This window comes from Pezoporus wallicus, unplaced genomic scaffold (assembly GCF_028554395.1).
Source record: "Pezoporus wallicus isolate ANWC-B61680 ecotype Strahan unplaced genomic scaffold, APGP_CSIRO_Pwel_v1 contig_7985, whole genome shotgun sequence".
NCBI classification, from domain to species: Eukaryota; Metazoa; Chordata; class Aves; order Psittaciformes; family Psittacidae; genus Pezoporus; species Pezoporus wallicus.
This window is the reverse complement of record NW_026636538.1, coordinates 2,093,870-2,115,000: the sequence shown is the minus strand read 5'-3', so window position 1 is coordinate 2,115,000 and position 21,131 is coordinate 2,093,870. Positions and strand designations below refer to the sequence as shown.

Genomic DNA, 21,131 nt, shown 5'->3' with positions numbered 1-21,131 from the left:
TGGGTTTGGCTGAGGCAGCAGAGGGGGCAGGTATCCTCCTGGCACAGAATCCTGCCTCTTCGGAGCAGCCGGAAGCTCAACCACAACCACAGAGTTGCTGTCACACCTCGCTCATGGGCCAGGCCGGGTCAGTGCATAAACTTGAGACATGACTGCTTCAGCACCTGCCTGCACACCAGGTACCAGCAGCAGCCATCCATCGTGGACAAAGCCATCCAGCTGACCAGGCACAGCTCTCCTGTCACCAGATCCTGTTGAGTGTGCTTGACAAAAGGACTGTTATTGCCTATCACAATAAGGAAATTAAAATTCACAACAGCCTGAATTAGAGCGGTTGGGTTTAGGCAGCAGACCATCAGCACGATGGGGTTTATGTGGCTCAAGCTACCCTTTCCTCACAGGCTGTGTGCTCAAGTTGTTTCTGAACCCACCATTCTGGGCCAAGAACTTTATCCCCCTATAATCCCTCTTGCTTCCTAACAAAAACACTCTCTTGCTGAATTTATTTACAATTTATTTATTTAGCAAGCAGCAACTGAGAAATAGCACTGGGCTGCAAGGAACTGACACCAGGGCCCTGCACTGCTGCAGCTGGAGGATGTGCCTTGCACTGGGATGTGTGTAGGAAAACAGTGCCGCATGGGCAGAGCCCCATTGAGCAAGGGAGCACTCCTGGAGAAGTGATGTTTAATGCCCCTTCAGCCAGGCATTGGGGTTTGAACCCGCTCCGAGGTGCCTGCCCTTCATCCTTGGGTAGCTGCAGCTCGCAGGCAGCGAGCAGTGACACTGACCCAGGTCACACACCTCCATTTACAAGAGGGGAAGGAGTCTGGTTCCCTGCTGTTCACAAATATTTATTTTTGTTTATTGTAATGAACAAGTGCAAATACTTCAGTTTGCTTATGAAAGGCCTGGCAGCCACGGGGAGTAGCTCTGTAGTTGGGCAGCTGTGTTACATAAAGCAGAGCGGGTTCTGGTGAGTGGAAAAAGACATCAGAGCAAAGTGTGTGGTTTGCCAGTAACTGGGCTCCCACAGGTCTCTGCTGCCCGCACTGCTGTGCGGGAAGAGTGGTAGGGAATGGTGGCGAGGGCGCTGCAGTAAACCAGCTTTTTGGCCAGTGACACAATGGTGCTGTAATGATGCTCATCCCCTGGAGCACCTCTCTGGGTGGCAGCAGCGGTTCCACCTGGAGCTGCTTCCCTGTGGATTTCAGAAATACTTTGAATGGATCGAAGCAACAGCAGTGAAGCCCTGGTTCCCGGCAGGCCCTGTTCCCTGGACACCAGCCATCTTTCCAGTAGTTACAGAAACTCACTGCCTCCACTGGCGTTAAAAACAGGGTTTGTATGCATGTGCAAGGAAGGGAGTGTTCAAAACACGCATCAGCTGTTGAGGGCTGCAGAGGTTCCTCCCTCTGGCCCTGATGAGGTTTCCCCAGATGTTCCCAGGAGGCACAGGTTTAGGCAGCCCTCACCTGCCAAGTAAGTGGGTTTAGGACATCATCTGGAAGTTTTCCTTTTCACCCCCTGTGCCCCCAGGATGACTTCCAGCAGTCAAACACTGCCCTGCAGAAGGGGCAGGCTTTGAAGCCTCGTGGCTTCAGCTTGATCTGTTCAGGCCAAATCAGTACAGGCCCTAACGAGATGTTTGAGTTGACTTTTCTTGGAAGTTCATTCTACGTCTCTAGGAATCTTTCTGCCTGTCAGTCCAGCCCTCCCGGTGCCAGTCTGAACTAAGCAGCCAATCTCAATGAAATCTGAATGAGGTAGGACCACCACCAAAATGACTGCAACCACAGCTAGCCCACTGGTGGTGTGACAGACAAACAGCTCACCTGGCAAACTGAGCCATTTTTCTTACATTTGAGAGTTGCTAACTTGTTTAAGAAATACATATTTGACTTAGTCTTTCTGTTATTAAAATAAGAAACATTTCAGTTTCTTTTTTATTCCCTTGTAGTTCACGTATTTCTTTAACTTTGGAAGCTGAGACCAAAAGTTTCTGATTGAGACAGGTATGAGGCACATCGGACAAGGCGTGCAGGTAATACAGCTGACCTGATACTTTAAGAATAGACGTAGCAAAGGTTTAACACAGCTACAGCTTTAAAGGTATACTACTCGTACTGCAGGGCATTCGTAATTACTGCATCAGTGGCTGTTAAAGGTCTTCTGTGTCACAGGTTCACTTCAGAGGGAGGTGAGGAATACGGTGCTGGAGGAAATTCAGACATCTCTCAGAGCTGCAGCTGATGCCCTGGAGCTGCTGTGAGTGTGTGCCCGGCCTGGTGGCAGCTTCAAGAACTCATGACTTCAACAACATGTCTACTCCCTTTGGGATCATGGACTGGAATGAGCTTAAAGATATTAAAAAGCAGCTCCTGGTATGCAACAAATGCTGGGAACATACTGTAATGGTGGCTGAGATCAGTGTCAAGCTCTAGGAAAGGGGATGTCTAACACAGAGTGGCTGGGGTAGGTTGGAGGTTGTCTAAATACTCAACCAGCCAAAGCTTATAGCCTGCCTCAAGACTGAGGAGATCAGGCTTAATCACACACAGAAAATGAAAACCTATTTGTTTTGTTAGGGCCAAGTTTAAGCTCTCCAGGAAATCCTGCCCTCCTGTTACTGAAGACAGACACGCTCCTGATCAGCTCTTTGCTGTAGGAGATGGGTGACTTCACAGCAAAGTGCTGGTTTTTTGAATCAGAGGATTCCTGTTAATCTCCTGCTGACCACATGCGAGACACGTGGGTACAGAGCCCTGCTTGCAGCAACAGCTCCCTCCTACCAGCACTGCCACAGTTCTTCATTTAGGACTTCTTACCAAGGGGTAATTTTAGCTTCCTGATCTGTTCATCTCCATCATTTCCACCTCAAACCCAGTTAACCTCTGGTTCAGCTGACAATCAAGTGGAAGGTATTACAGGAAAAGGTATCCTCCTGGACTACTGGGCTACTTTTCCCTGAATTACTTTTTCTAGTTTAATTGCTAGGGACTGACCAAAGCTTTGCTGTGATACTGTACACCCATCTATGACAGCACATTTCTTTTTCTTCATGGATAAAAGATTTATCAAGAATACTCTATTTAAAATCTTTGTATTTCTAATAATGTCTGTCTTGTCTCCTAGATGTGCTAAATTCCTTCTTGATTTACTGCTACAACTATTCTGATGTTTGTCTTTAGCATCAAAAGGAACTGTACATATGAAATACCAACTTCAGCAGTCAGGGCTGCTTCTCAGAAGATATCTGGAGTTTTTAATACTTGGGGGTTTGGGTGGCATGAAAAAATACTTAATTTCATCATGAGCTTTTCTGATGTGGTGGCTTTTGCCACTGGCTCTTACTCAACTACAGTTTCCAAGCAACTAAAACTGTTAGGACTACATAGCTGGGTTTTATGCTTTCTTTTAGGCAAAGTAACTTTTTCCTAATCCATGTATTATTAATACAATCCTCCAACTTATTACTTACTGTTATTAAAACCACTCTGAATTCTACTAAATGAAAATGGATTAAGTTTTCTAAACCATGTCAGTAAGCTGCACACATGAATGTTCTCTGAACATACTAAACTGCAGACTGCAATCGCTAACACAGAAATTAGTGAAGGTACCTTCCACCATGACTGAAACTGGCTCTTTGCTGGTTAAGTACAATGGGTCACACAGAGACAGGTGAGTGACTGATCTCTCCTGAACATGAGAACCTCATAAAAAGAGGGCATTTAAAAAGAAAAATCCTAAGTTGTTTTAGGAATTGCCTTAGAGTGCCTTGTTCTCGGCACTCTACTTCTGCCATACTCCACATGTCAGGATTACAAGCCTTAAGAGTATAGAACCAGGAAAGAGATTCCAGAATTACACTTTTCAAGAAAAAAAAAACCTTTATTTTTTTTAGTTAATCTACACCTGAGCAATATTTTCATTAGAACAACATTCTTGCTGCTATCTCTGCAGTGCCAGTGAGTTTGACATTTGTATCACATGTGCAAAGAAGGCATTGGGATATTTTAAAAGCTTTATCTTTAAAAAAGGAGCTTTGTCAGAATCCAATATAAAACATGAAAGTACTGCCTGAAATAAAAAAAAAAGTCATACTGGTCCACAGAATGGTTTTACTTTTGGCTTTATCAATGTCCGTAAACAGAAATAGCTGGTGTCTGACATAATCTGATTAAGGAACTCAGAGTTAAGTACTTTTATTGCTAAGCGCAGCCGCTTGTTCTGTGTGTAACTGCCACCTCAAAGGCCACATGAACCAGTGGTCCTTCCACACACAGAGAAAAAGCAGAATTCTCTGTGCACTGAAAACTACTTGCTTGCCAAAATCCATACCCATTTGATAACTATTTAATAATTAATTATTGTGATTTAAAGTGTTCCATGACAAGCTATTGCTAACTGACCCGTTTAGTTTGAAGACACTTCTTTATCACAAGAACATACAACTCACAAAATGATATAACAAGTGATGACTAACAGTGCTCTCTGTCGTACCATCAAGATATTTCACATTATATATATGAAAATATATTTTACATTAGGTATATAATTAAACCAGTCTAAATAAAATCAGTATGCTAAACTACATGAACTCTGCTACTGAACACAACGATACGTATTAAATTCTGGAGATTAAAAATGTATACAACTACAAGAAAAAAAAAAAAAGAGCAGCGAATTTTAAATGTGCATATGCTGTCAAAACAAAACAGATTTCAAACAGCCTGGGTAAAGACCCACTGCAACCCATGCAAGTCTTCAGAGTTCAAACATCCATCTTCTAAACATCAACTATATGCATGCAACCAATACATTTTAAGTTCTTAAAGTTCATAAACCTTTTTAAGGCTCTCAAGATCTTCTGAAGAGTACTGATTATTCTGGTTTTCTGGAAGTAAATTGAACAGCTGTTGAACCTGTTCCTTCTCATTTTTGCTAAGAAGGGCCAGCACCACCTGAAAAAGCAGATTATTTTATAATTAGCATAGGTTGATTGAAAATCATAGTATCTGACAGAGCCAAAATCTGTGTACTGTTTCCTTTTAAGATATGAAAATTTCCTTTAGGTTTCCATGCAACTGAAGCACACATTCAGTCCAGGTTCTTACCTTAAATCTTTCTGCTTTGCTCAAGTAGAAAAGGTGCTGATATACAAGACCAGGATCTTTTCCAACTACATAATATTCCAGTGACTGGATGAAAAACAGAAAGATTTCTCCTTCAAGTTTGTTACTTAGCAGCACTGGCAATTTTTTGGGATCAGTAATTGTTAAAAGATCTGCACAAGCAGCTTTATCATTATTGCTGTTCACTGCATTTATAATCTGACCGAAGTCATAAGCATTAGTTGGTTCAGAAATAGGCAGTTTCTCAGAGGTCTTCAGTGACACACTCTCCTGAACTGCTTCTTTAGAAGTAATGCCATCAGTCACATCTGATGTAGCAAACAGTCCCTCTTCCTCTTCATCAGATCCAGTCACCTTCACAAACAAAATGGCAACAAATCATTTTAACGTGCACATACAGACAACCTGAAGCTTCATAAACTATATGCATATAATCCATCAATGTCACCACATTAAAGTCAGCATTTTACTCTTCATAAAAGAAAGGCACCCATGCTCTTTTATGTTCTACTTCCCCCCAGAATAGTACCTCTCTAATTCATCTTTAAAGGTTTGTAGTCAAAAGTGTGTATTTTACATTTCCTTTCACTGCTTGGCATTCCACTGTAGAAAGAGAACTGAAGACCACTGGGAGAAATCTAAGGAGGACTCTACATGCAAGTCAAGTCATCAGACACCAATGTTCCATTTCATCACTGCTGTGCCTTCAGAACAGCACAGCTATATATGGCAGCTACATCAGGTTGCTGGTGAAGCCTCGCTGTGGAAGAGAAAGCTCAGCATGGTCTGACTGCCTGAATACCCACTTAACTTCTCCCAAGTGTGCAGCCTGCAAAGAGGTTCATGAATCGGTCACTAGAAAATTAACCATGGGTCCAACTACATTTTCTAAATTCTATTTCAAGTTACCAGGAGTCATGGAATTTGTATAAACTGACTAAAACTCATTAAACAGGGTCTCTTCAAAGGAGGACAAGTGTTTTAGAAAGTCTAAGGCACTGTATTGCACAGTACAGGGGGGCTAAGTTGGTTTTTTTGGAAAATACTGCACTGGGCTTACAGCCATTTTGTTCTGTTTTTCAACAATCTTTACTATCACAAGAGAAATCTTGATTGTCTCATATATTTATAGCTTGATTAAAATGGAATAATAACGATAAATCCCAATTTCTGACTTTCTTTACTTTGCAGCCTGTTTTCATGGACCTAGCTTATACTACAGCAGATGAGCTAGGGAAAGCTCTCTTAAGAGGGCAGCTATAATTATGACAGCAAACATGAATGATTCCTGCCCCACCCCTGGAAAAATTACCATTGCCAGTAACGTAGTCCCTGAACAATGTGGTCACTTCCCAAACCTCCTGTGAACACTCTCCAGGACCCTTTGTTTGTCACAACTGAGAGCTTAACTAACACTACACTCAGCTTACGCCAGTTACATAAAATCCCATGAACTCGCGACAATGTGAAGTGTTTCAGTAAAACAATTTTTTTCTGTATTAATAACTGAGGTTTCCATTACACCAGCATTTTGAAATTATGTTATCAAATTACAGTATCACCATACAGACTGGGAACTATGTATTTATCTGTTTCAAAATTAAATGGGAAAAAACCCCAAACCCGAAACATTCTTAAAGGACAAGCAAAGCTACAATCCAAAAATATCAGATGACTGAGAAAATCCTTTCGTCGCCTAATTCTATCCAGAACTCTGCAATGCTAACATTTTGATCCAGTACGGAACATTACATCACGTATTTCTTTTACAAGATCCTACAGATGTTTTACCCATACTTTTGCTCTTTAAGGCGGGACTTCATTCTTCAGAAACTTTATGAACACAATGAACCTCTGCCAGCACAACCCCAGAGGCTTCCTGAGTAGCACGGAATTTAAGAGCACAACTGCTGTTACATTCTGTAAAACAGGTACTCTAAGTCTAAGCAGTTTTTGTTTACAAGGAGCACACCCTCAAGTTTCGTGGCCTCTAAATGTACTTTCTCCATTCCTGCTATGGTTCTGAACACACTTCAAAGCAGTCCAAGCTTTACTAGGGAATATAATGGACACTCAATACATATGGCAAGAATCCTCCAACATGCCCTCAAGATAACATGAAAAATACAATCCCAACACCCAAAAAAGCTAGAGCTAAGAAGTGCAAACCAAAAGATTCAGTATTATCTTCTCAAATGTGTGGTTTCTATACTGCCTGCTGTTACAAATGAACACACATACCTCTTGTATGGTTATTTTCCTCCTTTGCTTTTCCTGACTGCCAGCTGCAGCACTGCTGTCAACGTTAAGCAGCTGGGTTACCTCCTCTAGTTCCTTTTTTGCTTCGAGAACGTTTGGATCTATTAGAAGTACTCTGTTCAAATCATCAATGCTGGCTTGATAATTCTATAAGCAGAAGGAAAAATACTTTTTTCATATGCACACCACTAGAAAAACAAATGTGAACTACCCATAACTTCCTTTACAATTAAGGAGAATAAAAATACTGGGATCTCAACATTAAGCAGACAAAAATAATCTAAATACAGACAGTGTAATTTCATTATGGTTTCAGGGGAAATTCCCTATATGAGAGAATAGATTATTGAAGATTGCTGCTTTTAAGCACAACTGCTTACAGTGTAACACTGTAAATTTTTGGTAATACTTAAGAAGACTGGGATGACGTTATGAACTCTGAGATGAACAGGTTTAGGAGGGCAAACACAGCCGTAGAGTGTTATTAGGACTCAGACCTGTGTTTAATGTTTTTATTTCAAATATTACCATTAAAAATTATGGGGGTTTAGACTAAATTTTCTGGAGAGACAAAGTTAACAGCATCAATTCTGTGGAAGATTAGAATACCACAGGAAAATCAAGACACCTTGATGGCCGCAGTTAAAAATAAGGATGAAATGTAGCAGCAAATAGTAGAAGACCATGCAGACATTAAAAGATCGATGTCATTTCTTTGTGTGAGGGACCTCATATTTCTTCTGTTGCTAAGCAGTATCATCAAGTTACTATAAGTAATGTATATTAGCATGAAAAAAAATCCTCATGTACCAGCTGAGGTATTTCCTCAGCATCTCAACTGAAATAAAAGCACTAGTATACAAGTCACTCATTTTCTGTTTCCTACACGAACTATTTTGTTCAAAACTGATGACCAGTATTCAAGGTGCAGAGACACTGCAATAAGTCTGTAAGTGAACTGAAGCCTGCTATAGCATGAACTAAGTGAACTAGAATTATTTAGCTTTAGCAAATGAATGCAGGAAGGGGCATACTGCTTCAATCAGGACATAGCTACTAATTAAGCTAAACCATTTGAACTACAGGTATGAGCATTCACAACTACAGAGAAACGAGATTTTGGAACAGTCTTCTGGAAATGATCACAATGGTCAGCAAACAACCAACTCTCCCGGATTTAAAAATACAGCCTGACGGACTTCTCAACAAAAATCATACAAAAAGGCTGTACCCAAAGCAAGAGACTGGACTATAAGCCAGACTATAAGGACACGCAGACCAGGGTCCTCTAAATGTACTATGTTTGTCCTACGTTACAGGCTTGATTCATCACACAAGCATGATTTTTTTCAAGATCTTCTCTTAAATACATCTCAGTCAATCTATTAAAAAAATCTCATTTACTCCATTAAATTCCACTGCAGTCTTTGTGGTTAAGTATCTGCATATTTATACAGGAAAACCAGTTCCCAGCACAGTTCTTTGCCAAGCTACATGCTTTTAGCTCTTAAATTTTTTCATAACGGAATCATTAGTCAACTTCAAATCACTTTTGTTATTTTCTCTGGCTTTCCAAATCACTCACATTCCTGGAATTAGCAACAATGAAGGCATTAAATCCAACCACAACAGAGTATTTTGGGAGTCCCCAGCAGAGACTGTTCTGAAAGAATCCATAAGCAGTGTGTTTCACGTTATGTCTTCAATAATACAAAACCAGCATTTTTTTCCTAGGATATTCAAAAAGCCGTAAATTCTCTAATCCTTAACATTCTTCACTACCGGGTAATTACCTTTATTTTGACTGATAGAATCACTATCTGCCTTTCCTCATATTTATACTAATTTTTTATCAACTTCAACAGCATAAGGTTACAGATGATTAATACTGGGTAGCTTGGTGTAATTATGGAAAAAATTTTATGGAAAAATAAGACTTTTCAACACCTTTGAAAATTAAAGCAAACTTTCAAAATTTCATAGCTACTGCAACAAAGGAACAAATTTATCACAAACAGAAGATCTCATGGCTTCTATGACTTGCATTTGGAACTGTAACATGGGACAAGAATGGCCTATTATAAGGCTAAGCACAATCCTCCTCAGGTGATTCAAGGGCTGAGAGACCATCAGGTAATTATTAAGACATTAAATATAACAGAGGTCTGAGGTAAGTATTCACTTGATAGGCACTGCCAAACCTTGGTGGATGCCTGGAGTGATCACTTCCAGTCATGAAGAGCAGCGTGGGAGAAAGCTGGTGAGATGCTTGTTTAAAAGACACTTGTAAAATTTCATACAAAGTAGATGAGGATAGCTGCCATCATGAGCCAACAGAAGTGAGAAGCTGATAATTCAATACCAGGTAAGTGCTGACAGATAGGGTAAAGACTGCTATCAAAGGATTACGAAGTGCAGGGGCTAATTAACACCACTGAAGAATGGGAACCAACAGGGACAAAAGGAATGAAGTCATTCAAGTGATGGAACACGAGATTTGCAGTCACATTTAGGATGGATATGAGCAATGTAAGCCTGCATTTATGATGATCAAGTAAAAGGATACTCAAAAAACTGTAAGATGAGCACAGTATGGAAACCACCACCAATGTGTAGATGGAAAAGGCTGAATACCAACACTGTCCAGAAAGTGAGAAAGTAGATCACTAACAAAGGTTCTTAATGTGCTTCAGGAAGGGAGAGAAAACTGAGATAATTAAAACCCTGGTTTAATAATGACAAGCACTCAAATATGAGCAGATGCCAAAAGACAGCTTGAGATTTGAGTATGGACAGTGGCAGGCAGACTTGAAGAGAATCCATTTGTCATCAGCAAAGATACAGTGAACACCTTGATAGAAAAAACAGACTGGGATACCCAGAAGAATATTAGAACATTAGAACAGAGCTGAAACTTGCATAACCAATCTCCAGTCAAACCTCATTTATTCCAATGTTCCTGTAATAAAGTCAACAGGTTTTTATGTTGCAAAAATATTTATATAAGATTTTATGTATGCCTAATGCTCTAAAAAGTAATAAAACATCAGCATGGCATACTTCTGTATTTTTGTATTCACCTATTGAGTGCAACTACCTGATTGTCTTTGAAGAGGATAAGCAAGTTTAGAAGTGCTTAAGAATACCTGCCATGTTGTTTTTCCTCACCTGTAATCCTTTGTACGCTAGTGCTCTTCTATAAAAAGCTTTAATATTAGAATCTTCTATCTGAAGAACACAATCACAATCTTGCTTAGCCTCTTCATATTTACACAGTTTCAAGTAACAGAGAGCTCTAACACAGAAAAACAGAATACACTGCAACATAAGTAAATTCTACAGTGCTGTAGTGCCAACAGTATCTGACTCATAAATGCTCATTATAATACTTCTCATAATTCACTCTCAATGTGGTTATTTTTTAAAGCACATAAAACCCAGTAGGTAGTAATGACATCTCTGCATAGAGAAGGTCAATTCCTGCAATAAAAGTCAAAATTCAAGTATGACTAATGCTTGAAATTAGGCAGATATGTAAGTATTTTAAAGGCAGAGCCTATGCTAGTACAATATCATAGTACAGTAGCTGATAGAAGTGTTCTAGATTAAATAAACAATACTTCTTTCTGCACGTAATTATTACTTGGAAGTCTCCTCTTCAAGTAGTAGCCTTATCAAATCCTTCTTAGTTTGTGAAAGCTGGTAAGACTGCAGCATAAAGAATTATGATGCAGAATTAGGTCAAACTTTAAAATAACGCTGTTGTATGGCCATGTTCCTACTTTCATTTTCTCAAAAATGTACATTTTCTCTCAATTATTCCTTTTCATATCTGAGATACTGCTACTGCACGTTAGCTTTTCATTAAAGTCGTATCAGTATTCTCCAAAATGCTGCAAAATGCTACACTTATTGTAACTTTCACTATTGCATACTCTATTTATATAGAGATATATAAAGATACGTGTTAGTGGCATTATTACTTGATCCCCTTGAAGAATAATGTGGTTTAACAAAAAGATCAGTTAGAAACACTCATCAAGTGGGAAAAAAAAATTCCTTTTTTTACAACAGTGACTGAAGGGATGCAAAAATCTGTATTTCCAGTGAGAAAATACAACTACTACCACTAAAAGTGGGTTTATATTTTGCATCTTTACCTGTTAGTGTAGATTGCACATTCCTTGGTATTTAACTTCATGCATTCGTTGTATTTGTTTACAGCTTCTTCATATTTACCCTCTTTTACAAAACCATTCCCTTCAGTTTTTAAAGTCTTGAACTTCTGCTCAGCTTCTTCACCTATATTACAAAAGGATCACAGTGTTACATAAGAAGGTCAGTTCATTAATGGTAGCTGAATAACCTACCCACACTAAAAATAAATGCCTGGCAACTGGAGTATCTATTGGTCTGCACATTGCCATTTCTGTCCCAGATCTCCTGCTCTAAGAAAGGCATGAACTACCATGTCTGTATTTGGCACAACACATATTTCCCCATCTACCAGTGTAACTACCTTGCTGAAAATAACAGGAATGCAACAGACAGCTCTATGCTTTCATCTCCCTCTTTCTACACTTTCTGTGTGCAGAGGGACTGTGTATCTCTACTGGGATACCAGTTTTATTTACAATGGTGGAGATTTAATCAACAAGATTAAAAGCCTTCTAAATCTCCACCATCACACCAAGGTGGCCATGATTTGAGCTAATGTTCTTTCTACAAGCAACTATCTATCACAATTACTATGCTAAACTGACAAACGACAAACAAATCATCACATCAGCAGGGGTTAGTGATTTATCAGTAATATCCTGTTAATAACTATTTATAAAAGATGCTTTGAAGAACCTCAAAACACCTAACTAGGGGTTTTTTATTAATATTATGTTCTTTTGTAACTCTCTTTCCTTCAAAACTCCCCATCATTTCTTACATATGTTTCTGGGTTAGACTACAACTTTTAGCTATGTTTGCAGTGGAAAACCAATCCTGACTGCAGTTTCATGTCTCTGTTGTGAGCAAACAGTAATTAGTAACATAGCTCTAAGTAAATCATAATGGAAAAATCTATTTTTTGTACTTTGCTAAAGAATAACCATCACGTTTTAAATGATGGATATAACCAGTTATTTTTAACCAATAACTGAACTCAGTGAGTTCTTTCATAAAAATATAGCAGTCCTCTATGCCAAAAAACTACATGCGTGGTTGGGTCAAAAATTAACAAGAAACCAGAACTAAATTTTGCAAGAAACACAACTAAATTATAACTCAAGTTGTAAAACAGAAAAAACAACAGACAACTTGCAAAAAACCCCTGTCATGCAACAGAAAGCCTTACTTACTAATTTAATTAAATTCATGAGAAATTTTTAACTACTGACTGATCATTATTGCTGGCATGCTTGTGCCATCAGCACAGGTCCCAGTGATTTAGTACAGGCCGAACTAGGCAACCACAACCTTAGGGTCAGCCTGCAGTGAAGAAAATAAAGTCTTCATTTAGTACTTCTAAACTCAAAGCCTAACCAAAGTCCCACTCTATCTGAAACAGACCGAGGCATGTTTTGCATCAAAATACCGCACTTCATAAACACAGTGATGGCTGGTTTTGTTAACTTTTGTAACAGGCTAAACATGATCACCACTGTTCTCAGGAGTCACTCATGTGTATACCTTTCACTACAAGCATCTTCAAATTCTCTCTTGACAAAATTACACAAGGTTACACAGATCCAAACTTACTACTTGAAAGGTTTAAGAAGGTTGGTTATACACTGAAATAAAAATCCAACAAGTCATATTCTTTAATAGCAGAAAAAGCCTGGAGTACAATCAGTACAACAAAGAGCACTTTTCTAGCTAAGCATTTATGTTTAATAGCAATGACTGTAAGGTATCAGTTTTCTATTTCATTAAAATAATCCAAGTGTTAAACCCAATTGCTGCCTGTTCCTTAAGATCCATGAATCAGTAACAACATATAGTGGCAACTGTAATGAAAATACTTGACATTGGACATCTTAAAAAAAGTAAAGTTTTTATCAGTTTAATTGAGCTTAAATTATACAGCATCATGCCTCACGTTTCTTTAATGAAAAACAATTTTCTGTAGCATTACTGAAGCTTAGTACACACTACTATTCAAATAATTTCTTAACCACATTACTGCAAGTTTCTAGAACTACATCTTATTCCTGAGAAAAACATCCAGTTTTCACAAACATGTAAGTTGCCTGTTGTTTTACATCAGGTACAAATAAATTCAATACTATTTGAAAGATTTTTTTAAAGTAATTAAATCTGTAGTGCCCAAAAGTGCAGATTATTTGAGGACATGCATTACTGCAGTAATGTGTTATGGACAGATAACCCAATCACTGCTACTTATTTAGCCAGCAACCCAGTAGTTAGCATTGCAGCCTCCCCTGCATTAATCAAGGTGAAGATTATCTTCAACACTATTTTTCTTTATATTTAAATAAACTCGAAGGGGAACCTATTAATAGTTGAGTGAAAAATCATAGTTAAGGCCTTTGCAAAAAGAATGCTCCAGGAAGGTTCCTTCACCTGATTTACAGGAAGAGAAAAATAGAAACTGCAATAAAAAAAAAAGTCAAAAGGAAGAACGTATCCTAAAGGAGTTAAGCACACACTGCTTATATACAAACAAATCTAGAACTAACACCTTTGAAAGGTGACTACTGGCCACTGTCATAGCTAGAATCCATTGTAAAAAAGTAAAACTCAGAAGTGTTTTCCTATAGCCCATGTCACAAACAACTATCATCTACAAGTCTACCCTTTCTAGTCTGAAGAACTGAGTAATGCTTTCATGAAGAATTAAATGACAGCTACAGATTATGCAGCTGATTATGTTACCGAGTGATTGTTTGTGTGGTGTTTTTTGGGGTTAAAACTGTATATAACTGTAGTATGATGTCAGGGAAACCACTGATACTTGTGAGAGGACTCAGTATACCGATGATGAGTATTTCTGATGTATTTTATGTAACTTCGGAAATTACATGCTGCAAACTACATCACTTAGTTTAAAAAAAGAAATTAAAATAAAAATTTAAAAGAAATTAAAATAAATCATATCTGTGGCTCCCTGAAGCACATGAAACCAAATCATGTAAATGACAATCACCTAAATTGGTTTATCACAAAGGTCTCTGGTAAATATTTTCTAAAGCAGTTTCTTTGACATTATTAAATCTTATTCCATTTTATAATTAGGATCTTTCTTAGAATCAACTAGGTTGGAAAAGATCTTTAAGGTCATCAAGTCCAAAAAAAAGGAGCAAGCTCCAGCTTCAACTCCTAGTGACAAAAAGTCACTTAATGCGAAGTCCTCTCATCATATCAGACATTAAACTGGTAAGAACAGATACTACACTTGATTTTAGCCAAAAGGCCAAGAAGCCATTTTCCTTTTTTGTATGTATATATATATATATATATACACACACACACACAAAATATATGCATTTGCTATACGTACAATTCATCGACAACCGTTCTCTTTCGCTCTCTGTAGGACATCTTGGCATATTTTCTGAAGTAAAGTTTCCTCCATCCCATTTGTGTAGCTGAGCAGCAACTGGGACAACTGGAATTGGTGGCAGTTTCTCCCTCCAACTGGGACCATCCTGATCTATTAATGCCTTCGTTATTCTGAAAGAGGAAAGTCCCACCAACATGACTTTTCACATAGTTAACTCACACTTCAATGACTTACACCCAAATTAAATAATGCGATGTTCTCATTTTAAAAAAAACAACCAAGCAGTTATCCTGAAGCATAAGTTTAAACGACTGTCACAGCAGTCAGTGGTGGTGCTGCATTCGTTTCAGATTTATACTTTTTCTGCTTTTTAGAGTATTTATGTTAGCATTTAGAAGGTAAGAAGCTGAGTTCAGCAGGATCTGTAAATATTTAAGCAAGTGATTTTGCAACTAAGCTTGAAATGCTGCCTACCACATGCTATAAATAAATCGGAAAAAAAGATTTATTTTGTTTACTTTTCTCACCTGTTCATAGAGGTTATTTGTAACAAGTGTAGATTACAACACCCTCAAAGTGTGATACCTAGATTTGCCAATATCAGATGAAATCTCTTACACAACAGTTTTCTAAATAACTAGTGCAGGTCACAAAGCAGGTATTAAGCTGCATTTTAAATAATAGTCAGATATTTATCAATCAATCATTGTTTATCCCCATTTAAAAATGGGAAATAATAAAATATATTAAAACTATTTACAACACACACGTTTATATATTATACATTATGTATTAGCCATTATACAGTATGCATTACATATAACATATATATTATATATTATTTTCTATATATGTATTATATGTACATGTATATATAGGTCAACTATTTCTGTACATGAGAGGTTCAATTCAAAATCCATTCAAGTGGGAGTTACCCATTGCTGTGATACATTTTGGAATAAGTCCTAAGTCAATATAATGATTAAAGCCATATAAGATTTCATGGCTCCATTACAACTTCTGTGATGTTAAAAAAAAAGAAAACCAAACCAAGAGAAAACCCAAAACATATTCATCAATTATGAGAATGAAAATAACAGTGGGGTAAACATCTTCTAATCTCAAAGTGATCTTAAGAGTCAAGTTCAACTGGGGACAAGTCTAATATCTACTTTAACAAAGAAAAATTCTGAATTGAGTAGCAGGTCAAGTTACATGATACCACAGCAAATAAACCTGAAATCTGTGTATTAGGTGTACTTCTATCTAACACAGGTATAAAAACCACTATATGAATACACATCTCCCCAAAAAAGAACTAACCTAGAATGTGACATGAAGAATGAACTAGAATGAGTATAAAGGATCCAATCCAGTTTTCTTGCTTAGTTTTGGTCTTTTAGAAAGTCCCACAAAGTAAACCAAGAGTTCTACAGTAAAACATGCTGCCACTGTTCAATTTTTCTCTATTTATCATAATGGGCTTAAAAAGTTTGAGGAAAAACCTGATCTAGAATTAGATCAGCAGAAAGAATCCCACAGTATTTGATGATAATCATTATTTCCTTTTGATTGCAAAATAACCAGGTAAAGGGTTTATATTAAAAATTATATTTGTCTTTTACGTGAGATTAAAACTATCAGACTGAACACTCATTCCATTCTAAGATTTCTGGAAAGCCTGCTTAGTTAGGGAAGTACAGAAAGACAAGCCTTAACATGATTTATCAAACCCACCCTCAGACACAAGCAGGATGATGAGTTTTTCCTCTCCTTCAGCATCACCACCCGATTTCCCACCAGAAATTAAAAACAAAGAAATTATTCAATAAAAACAGGTTGTTAAGACCTGACATTCCTAAAATAATGAAAAAAGAAAATAAATTGAACTATGTTTTGGGGTTGTCCCTTTAAGTTAAAAGGCAGTAGAGGAAATAGCATTTTTTGTTAACATTTATTTTTAAAAAAGGTCTCTTTGGAAATAATACTTTGGGAAACAATTTCAGCTTAATTCATAAATATTAAAAAAATAAATTATAGCAAAAGTTCACTTATGCGGGAGGTCTATGCTTTAGAAACTAAGTATCTGCAAGCAAAAATGAATTACCAGCAGAAGAGAAGGAAGAAGCAGCTGAAATAAGGTGATGGGCTGCCAGGGAGGAAAGAGTAATGAGCAGTGAAGCTAAAAGTATAAGGAAGGCCTAGAGAGGAGAAAAGGAAGAGTGTTAGGAGAAATAAAGGGAAATAAGCTTATTACTAAGCAAGTTACAAGTCAAGAAGTATGAAAAGAGTATCTGGAGATAAAATAAGCCAGTAAGATTTAAAAAAAAGAAAGTATAATAATTGCACAGATACAAGGACAAGCAGTTATGCATCCCACCAATCCAAGTGCTCCATTACTGGGACAGATATAGGAGATCAGTAACAATTTGTTGCTATCAAAAATAAGATTTCTAAGAGCAGATGATAAAGTGTCATCATGTCCACCTCTGGTCAAGTAAGCAGAATTTAAAGATATTATCCACTTTTTAATGAAGCCATAATGTAAGTGCTCGTGACTTTGTCTTAAAAAGGTACTAGGTTCCATTGTTAAGACTTGCATGCATGTGGGCTCCTGCTCAACAATTAATGGCTCTTACACTTTCATAAATACTTTTTTTTTTGCCCATTAAAGAAAAAAAGGAAAGAAAAGGGATTGGAAAAACCTATCATTCATGCACTTAAATACTTACTATGGGTTAATAAGACAGTCACTATGGTGTGTATACACCAATTTTACACTATTAAAATATAATTACAGAAATTGAGAAGTCTCTCTTGGCAGCAAAAATTCATGTTGGAAGTATTAACATTTCAGTTTAAGATAATATTCAGTCCTATTTTTTACACCTTTAAGTTTTGCAGCCAAACACTGTATCAAGCTCCCTCAGTGTTTCCATAACTGCAGCATGCTGAAGGATTCACACTTAACATAAATCTCCAGCTGCCACAGGAAGACTGCTAATATGAAAAGGAAACAGAAATGTCAGATAAAAAATATGGACCTTAAAGAACTACTTTATGTGGTATCAAATAAAAGAAAGAAAACATGTTGAAGTGCCAGAAAAAAAAACTTTAAAATATGTTTTTAAAACAGAAAGCGACCTACTGCTGGCAGAGGAAAACTGTGAAGCTACAGGAAAACAAATGAGACAGCCAGCCCTCTAGTTATAACACTATTTGTGAGGATCCTGACTTTGAACTGAGGGTGTGTGTAAAACAAACACTACTGAATTCTACTTTTCTGTTTGGACTGATACGAGATTTGTAAGTGGAGTTACCTATTAGCACTATCATTTGCTGCTTGGATGCTGCTGTCTATTTGTAGGACTGTTTTATAATCTATGTATGCCTGTCGATATCGCTCCATACACTCATTTGCCATTGCTCGTCGTAGAAGAGGCTTAAGGGAAAACGGCTGAAGCTCCAGAGCTCTGGAGGAAAAGAAGAAAAATGCAGGATTGAAACAGAGTAACTGAAATAATATTAGTAATATTCTTTTATGATATACACAAAAACTTTGCTATTTCAGATGGGTCTTACACTAACACAAGCAAGGAAAATGGCACTAAGTGGTTTATATTAATACTCCAAATGACACACATTTCTGAAACTGTTAGTGCTTTTACAACTTACTCTACTCAAATCCCCATCTTCCATCTGGAAAACTGCTTTTAGCAGAGAGAAAAGATTACTGTAATGGTAGCTGTTCAAGAGCAAAAGCTAACTTTCTTAAGTCAAAACCTATCTTTCTTTTCAATGCCAAGACGTATGGGGATTTCAAGTACAGGGTGCTTTTGCCTACATGATTTTCCATCCTTCTTCCTTACATGGAAGCGTGCATGTAAAAAATACATTTAATAAGACATGAATATGCACCTATTTTTGACTTTTTGTTTTGTTTTTGTTTTGCCTGTCTTTTGCCTGTTTACTCTTTTGATTGTGTGCCTAGTCAACATTGAGCTCAACTCCTGACAGTGCAATCATAGCGCCTCCCAAATACCATGTGCTTTTACAGCAATATGAAGAAGCAGTCCACAAAGGCCTTATTTATTAAAGACTACCTTCTATAAATCAGTGATTCTTACTACAGAGGAAGAGATATAAATTTTGAAATACTGAAATTAAGATGCATCTAGCCAATTTGATTTTATGGAATCGTAAAGTAATTAAAGCTGAGAGACTCCTAGTCCAACCATCTGCTATAGGTGGGGTCAGCCCTGAGATCAGCCAAGGTTGCTCAGGGCCTTATCCAGTCAGGCCCTGAAAACCTTTAAAGGAATCTCTGCACATCTCTGAGCAACCTGCTGCTATGCCCCACACTGTTCATGGGGAAAAGATCTCTCCTAAAACAAAGTTGGAACCTTGTGGTTTTGCCTGTTGACTCTTGTCCTGCCGCTGCCAGAGTGAGTCAGAATCCATCCTCTAGGTACCCCTCCTCACAGGTACTGTCAGGCTGCTGTTAGGACCTCTAGAAGCCATTCTCTAAGCTGAACAAACCCAGCTCCCTCAGACTCTCCTCTCCAGGCAAGTGCTCCAGAGTTCACAACCACCTCAGTGACACTTCATTGAACTCACTCACTCCAGCTGATCACTGTCTTTCTTGTACTGGTGAAGCTCAAAACCAGCACAGTTAGACAACATCTAATTTAGTTAGATATTGCCTAACAAGGGCTGAGTACAAGGGGATAATCACTTCCCTCAGTCCAGTGGCTGTGCTCCTGTTCATATGAAACCCAGGAGGCTGCTGGCTGCCCTTTCTGTGAACTGGCTTTGCACCATTACTCTTCCTAAAGCTAGAGAAAAAAGATTACTAGAAAAAATATTTCCAATTTCCATTTCATAAATATCACTACTGTTCCATTTGTCTTTATGTTGGATTGCATTTGCAAATTGCTGGATGCATTTGAAAATTACAACAGCACACAACATCATAGCACCTGCAAACCTTTGCAAAAATGCTTGACATTCTGTAACTCAGAAGAGTATTGATGTGATTTCAGGTTCCTAACATCAAGAAAAAAAAAAAACAACTATAAATAAGTTTAGAGGAAGCCACAGCCTGAAGAACAGCATCTGTGGGAATGGGAAAGTACAGTTCCAGAGTAGAATGCAACTATACAGCCAGGGACCAAACCACACTACAGTACTAAATAAATTAACATTAGTGCATAGAAGCTCTATTTCACCTCTGTAGTAAGAATCAAAAGGCACTACAAACCAAGATCCAACAGAGGGGGTTTTATACACTTCTAAGCCCTAAATAGCCAGAACTTAATAAAAGATAAAATGTTCAGTACTTATTTTTATGCCATGAATATAAGGACTACACCACTTTTTACTTTGAAATCAAGTAACCTATTCATAGATCATTCTTTGTGTTGTGCTGCCTAGAGAACATTTAATTGACATTTCCCGGTTCCTGTGTATTTGCAGTTTTGCAGTTCTGCTTCCCAGTCTAAATTACTTCTACCGCTGCTGTGCTCACTAGGCATCATGGCTCCTTGTGTAACTGTAAAATATGCATGACATTAAGGACACTATCATTACGCAGTAAGAAAATAAGCTTCCAACTGGTAAGAATCCAAAACCCCCTGTCCTATTACTGATTTCAACTGAAGTCTTACATACTTCAAACCTCCTGAAAAATGCAATGGCTGTTAAGTATGCCTTGTTTTACCAGCCAGCTGTGCTTGGTCCTTCATCTATTTTAACAAAATATTATTTACAAGTCATTCTTTTTTTTTTTCAGATTACATTTTCAGAAAACTTTTCTGTCAGGCAGAATATATACAGTAAGTCAAATATTTAATTAATACAAAAGTACTTTATTTTTTTTTTATTTTTGGGGGATTTGCAACAGTTGGGTTATGCTGTAAAAAAAATTATTAATTAGTATGATTTCTAACTGCCTTGGGATCCTTTCTTGCATGTTAAGCATCAGTCTTACTAAGCCTAACTATGAAAATATAAAAAAAGACTTCTAGAAATATACTAATAATTTAGTGGAAGGCAGTGTTTCAAAGTTGTTGAAGGTGTCTAATCTTCTCTAAATCTGGTATCCTTAAAAGCCACAATAAGCAGAAAGGATTTTAGCTCAATTCCTGAACAGCTGTAATTACTGTTTATAACTATGACAAGTATGTATTAAATAAAAACCCAAACCAAAACAACAAACC

At 37.6% G+C, this 21,131-nt stretch overlaps 1 protein-coding gene and 1 pseudogene across 1 annotated transcript in view; both read right to left on the bottom strand.

The window, feature by feature from the left end:
- Positions 1–4,555: 4,555 nt before the first annotated feature.
- The window catches only part of SPAG1 (sperm associated antigen 1), a 34,414-nt gene continuing 17,838 nt past the window's right edge, over positions 4,556–21,131 (bottom strand). Inside the window, exons 13-19 of the mRNA XM_057400562.1 lie at positions 18,234–18,386; positions 14,911–15,083; positions 11,558–11,699; positions 10,566–10,692; positions 7,380–7,544; positions 5,121–5,492; positions 4,556–4,967 (exon numbers count right to left, since the gene is read on the bottom strand). Of these exons, the coding sequence (XP_057256545.1) occupies positions 4,836–4,967; positions 5,121–5,492; positions 7,380–7,544; positions 10,566–10,692; positions 11,558–11,699; positions 14,911–15,083; positions 18,234–18,386 (1,264 nt within the window). The 3' untranslated portion in view covers positions 4,556–4,835. The remainder of the gene's footprint in view (positions 4,968–5,120; positions 5,493–7,379; positions 7,545–10,565; positions 10,693–11,557; positions 11,700–14,910; positions 15,084–18,233; positions 18,387–21,131) is intronic.
- LOC130594579 (U2 spliceosomal RNA) lies at positions 14,673–14,835 on the bottom strand (annotated as a pseudogene).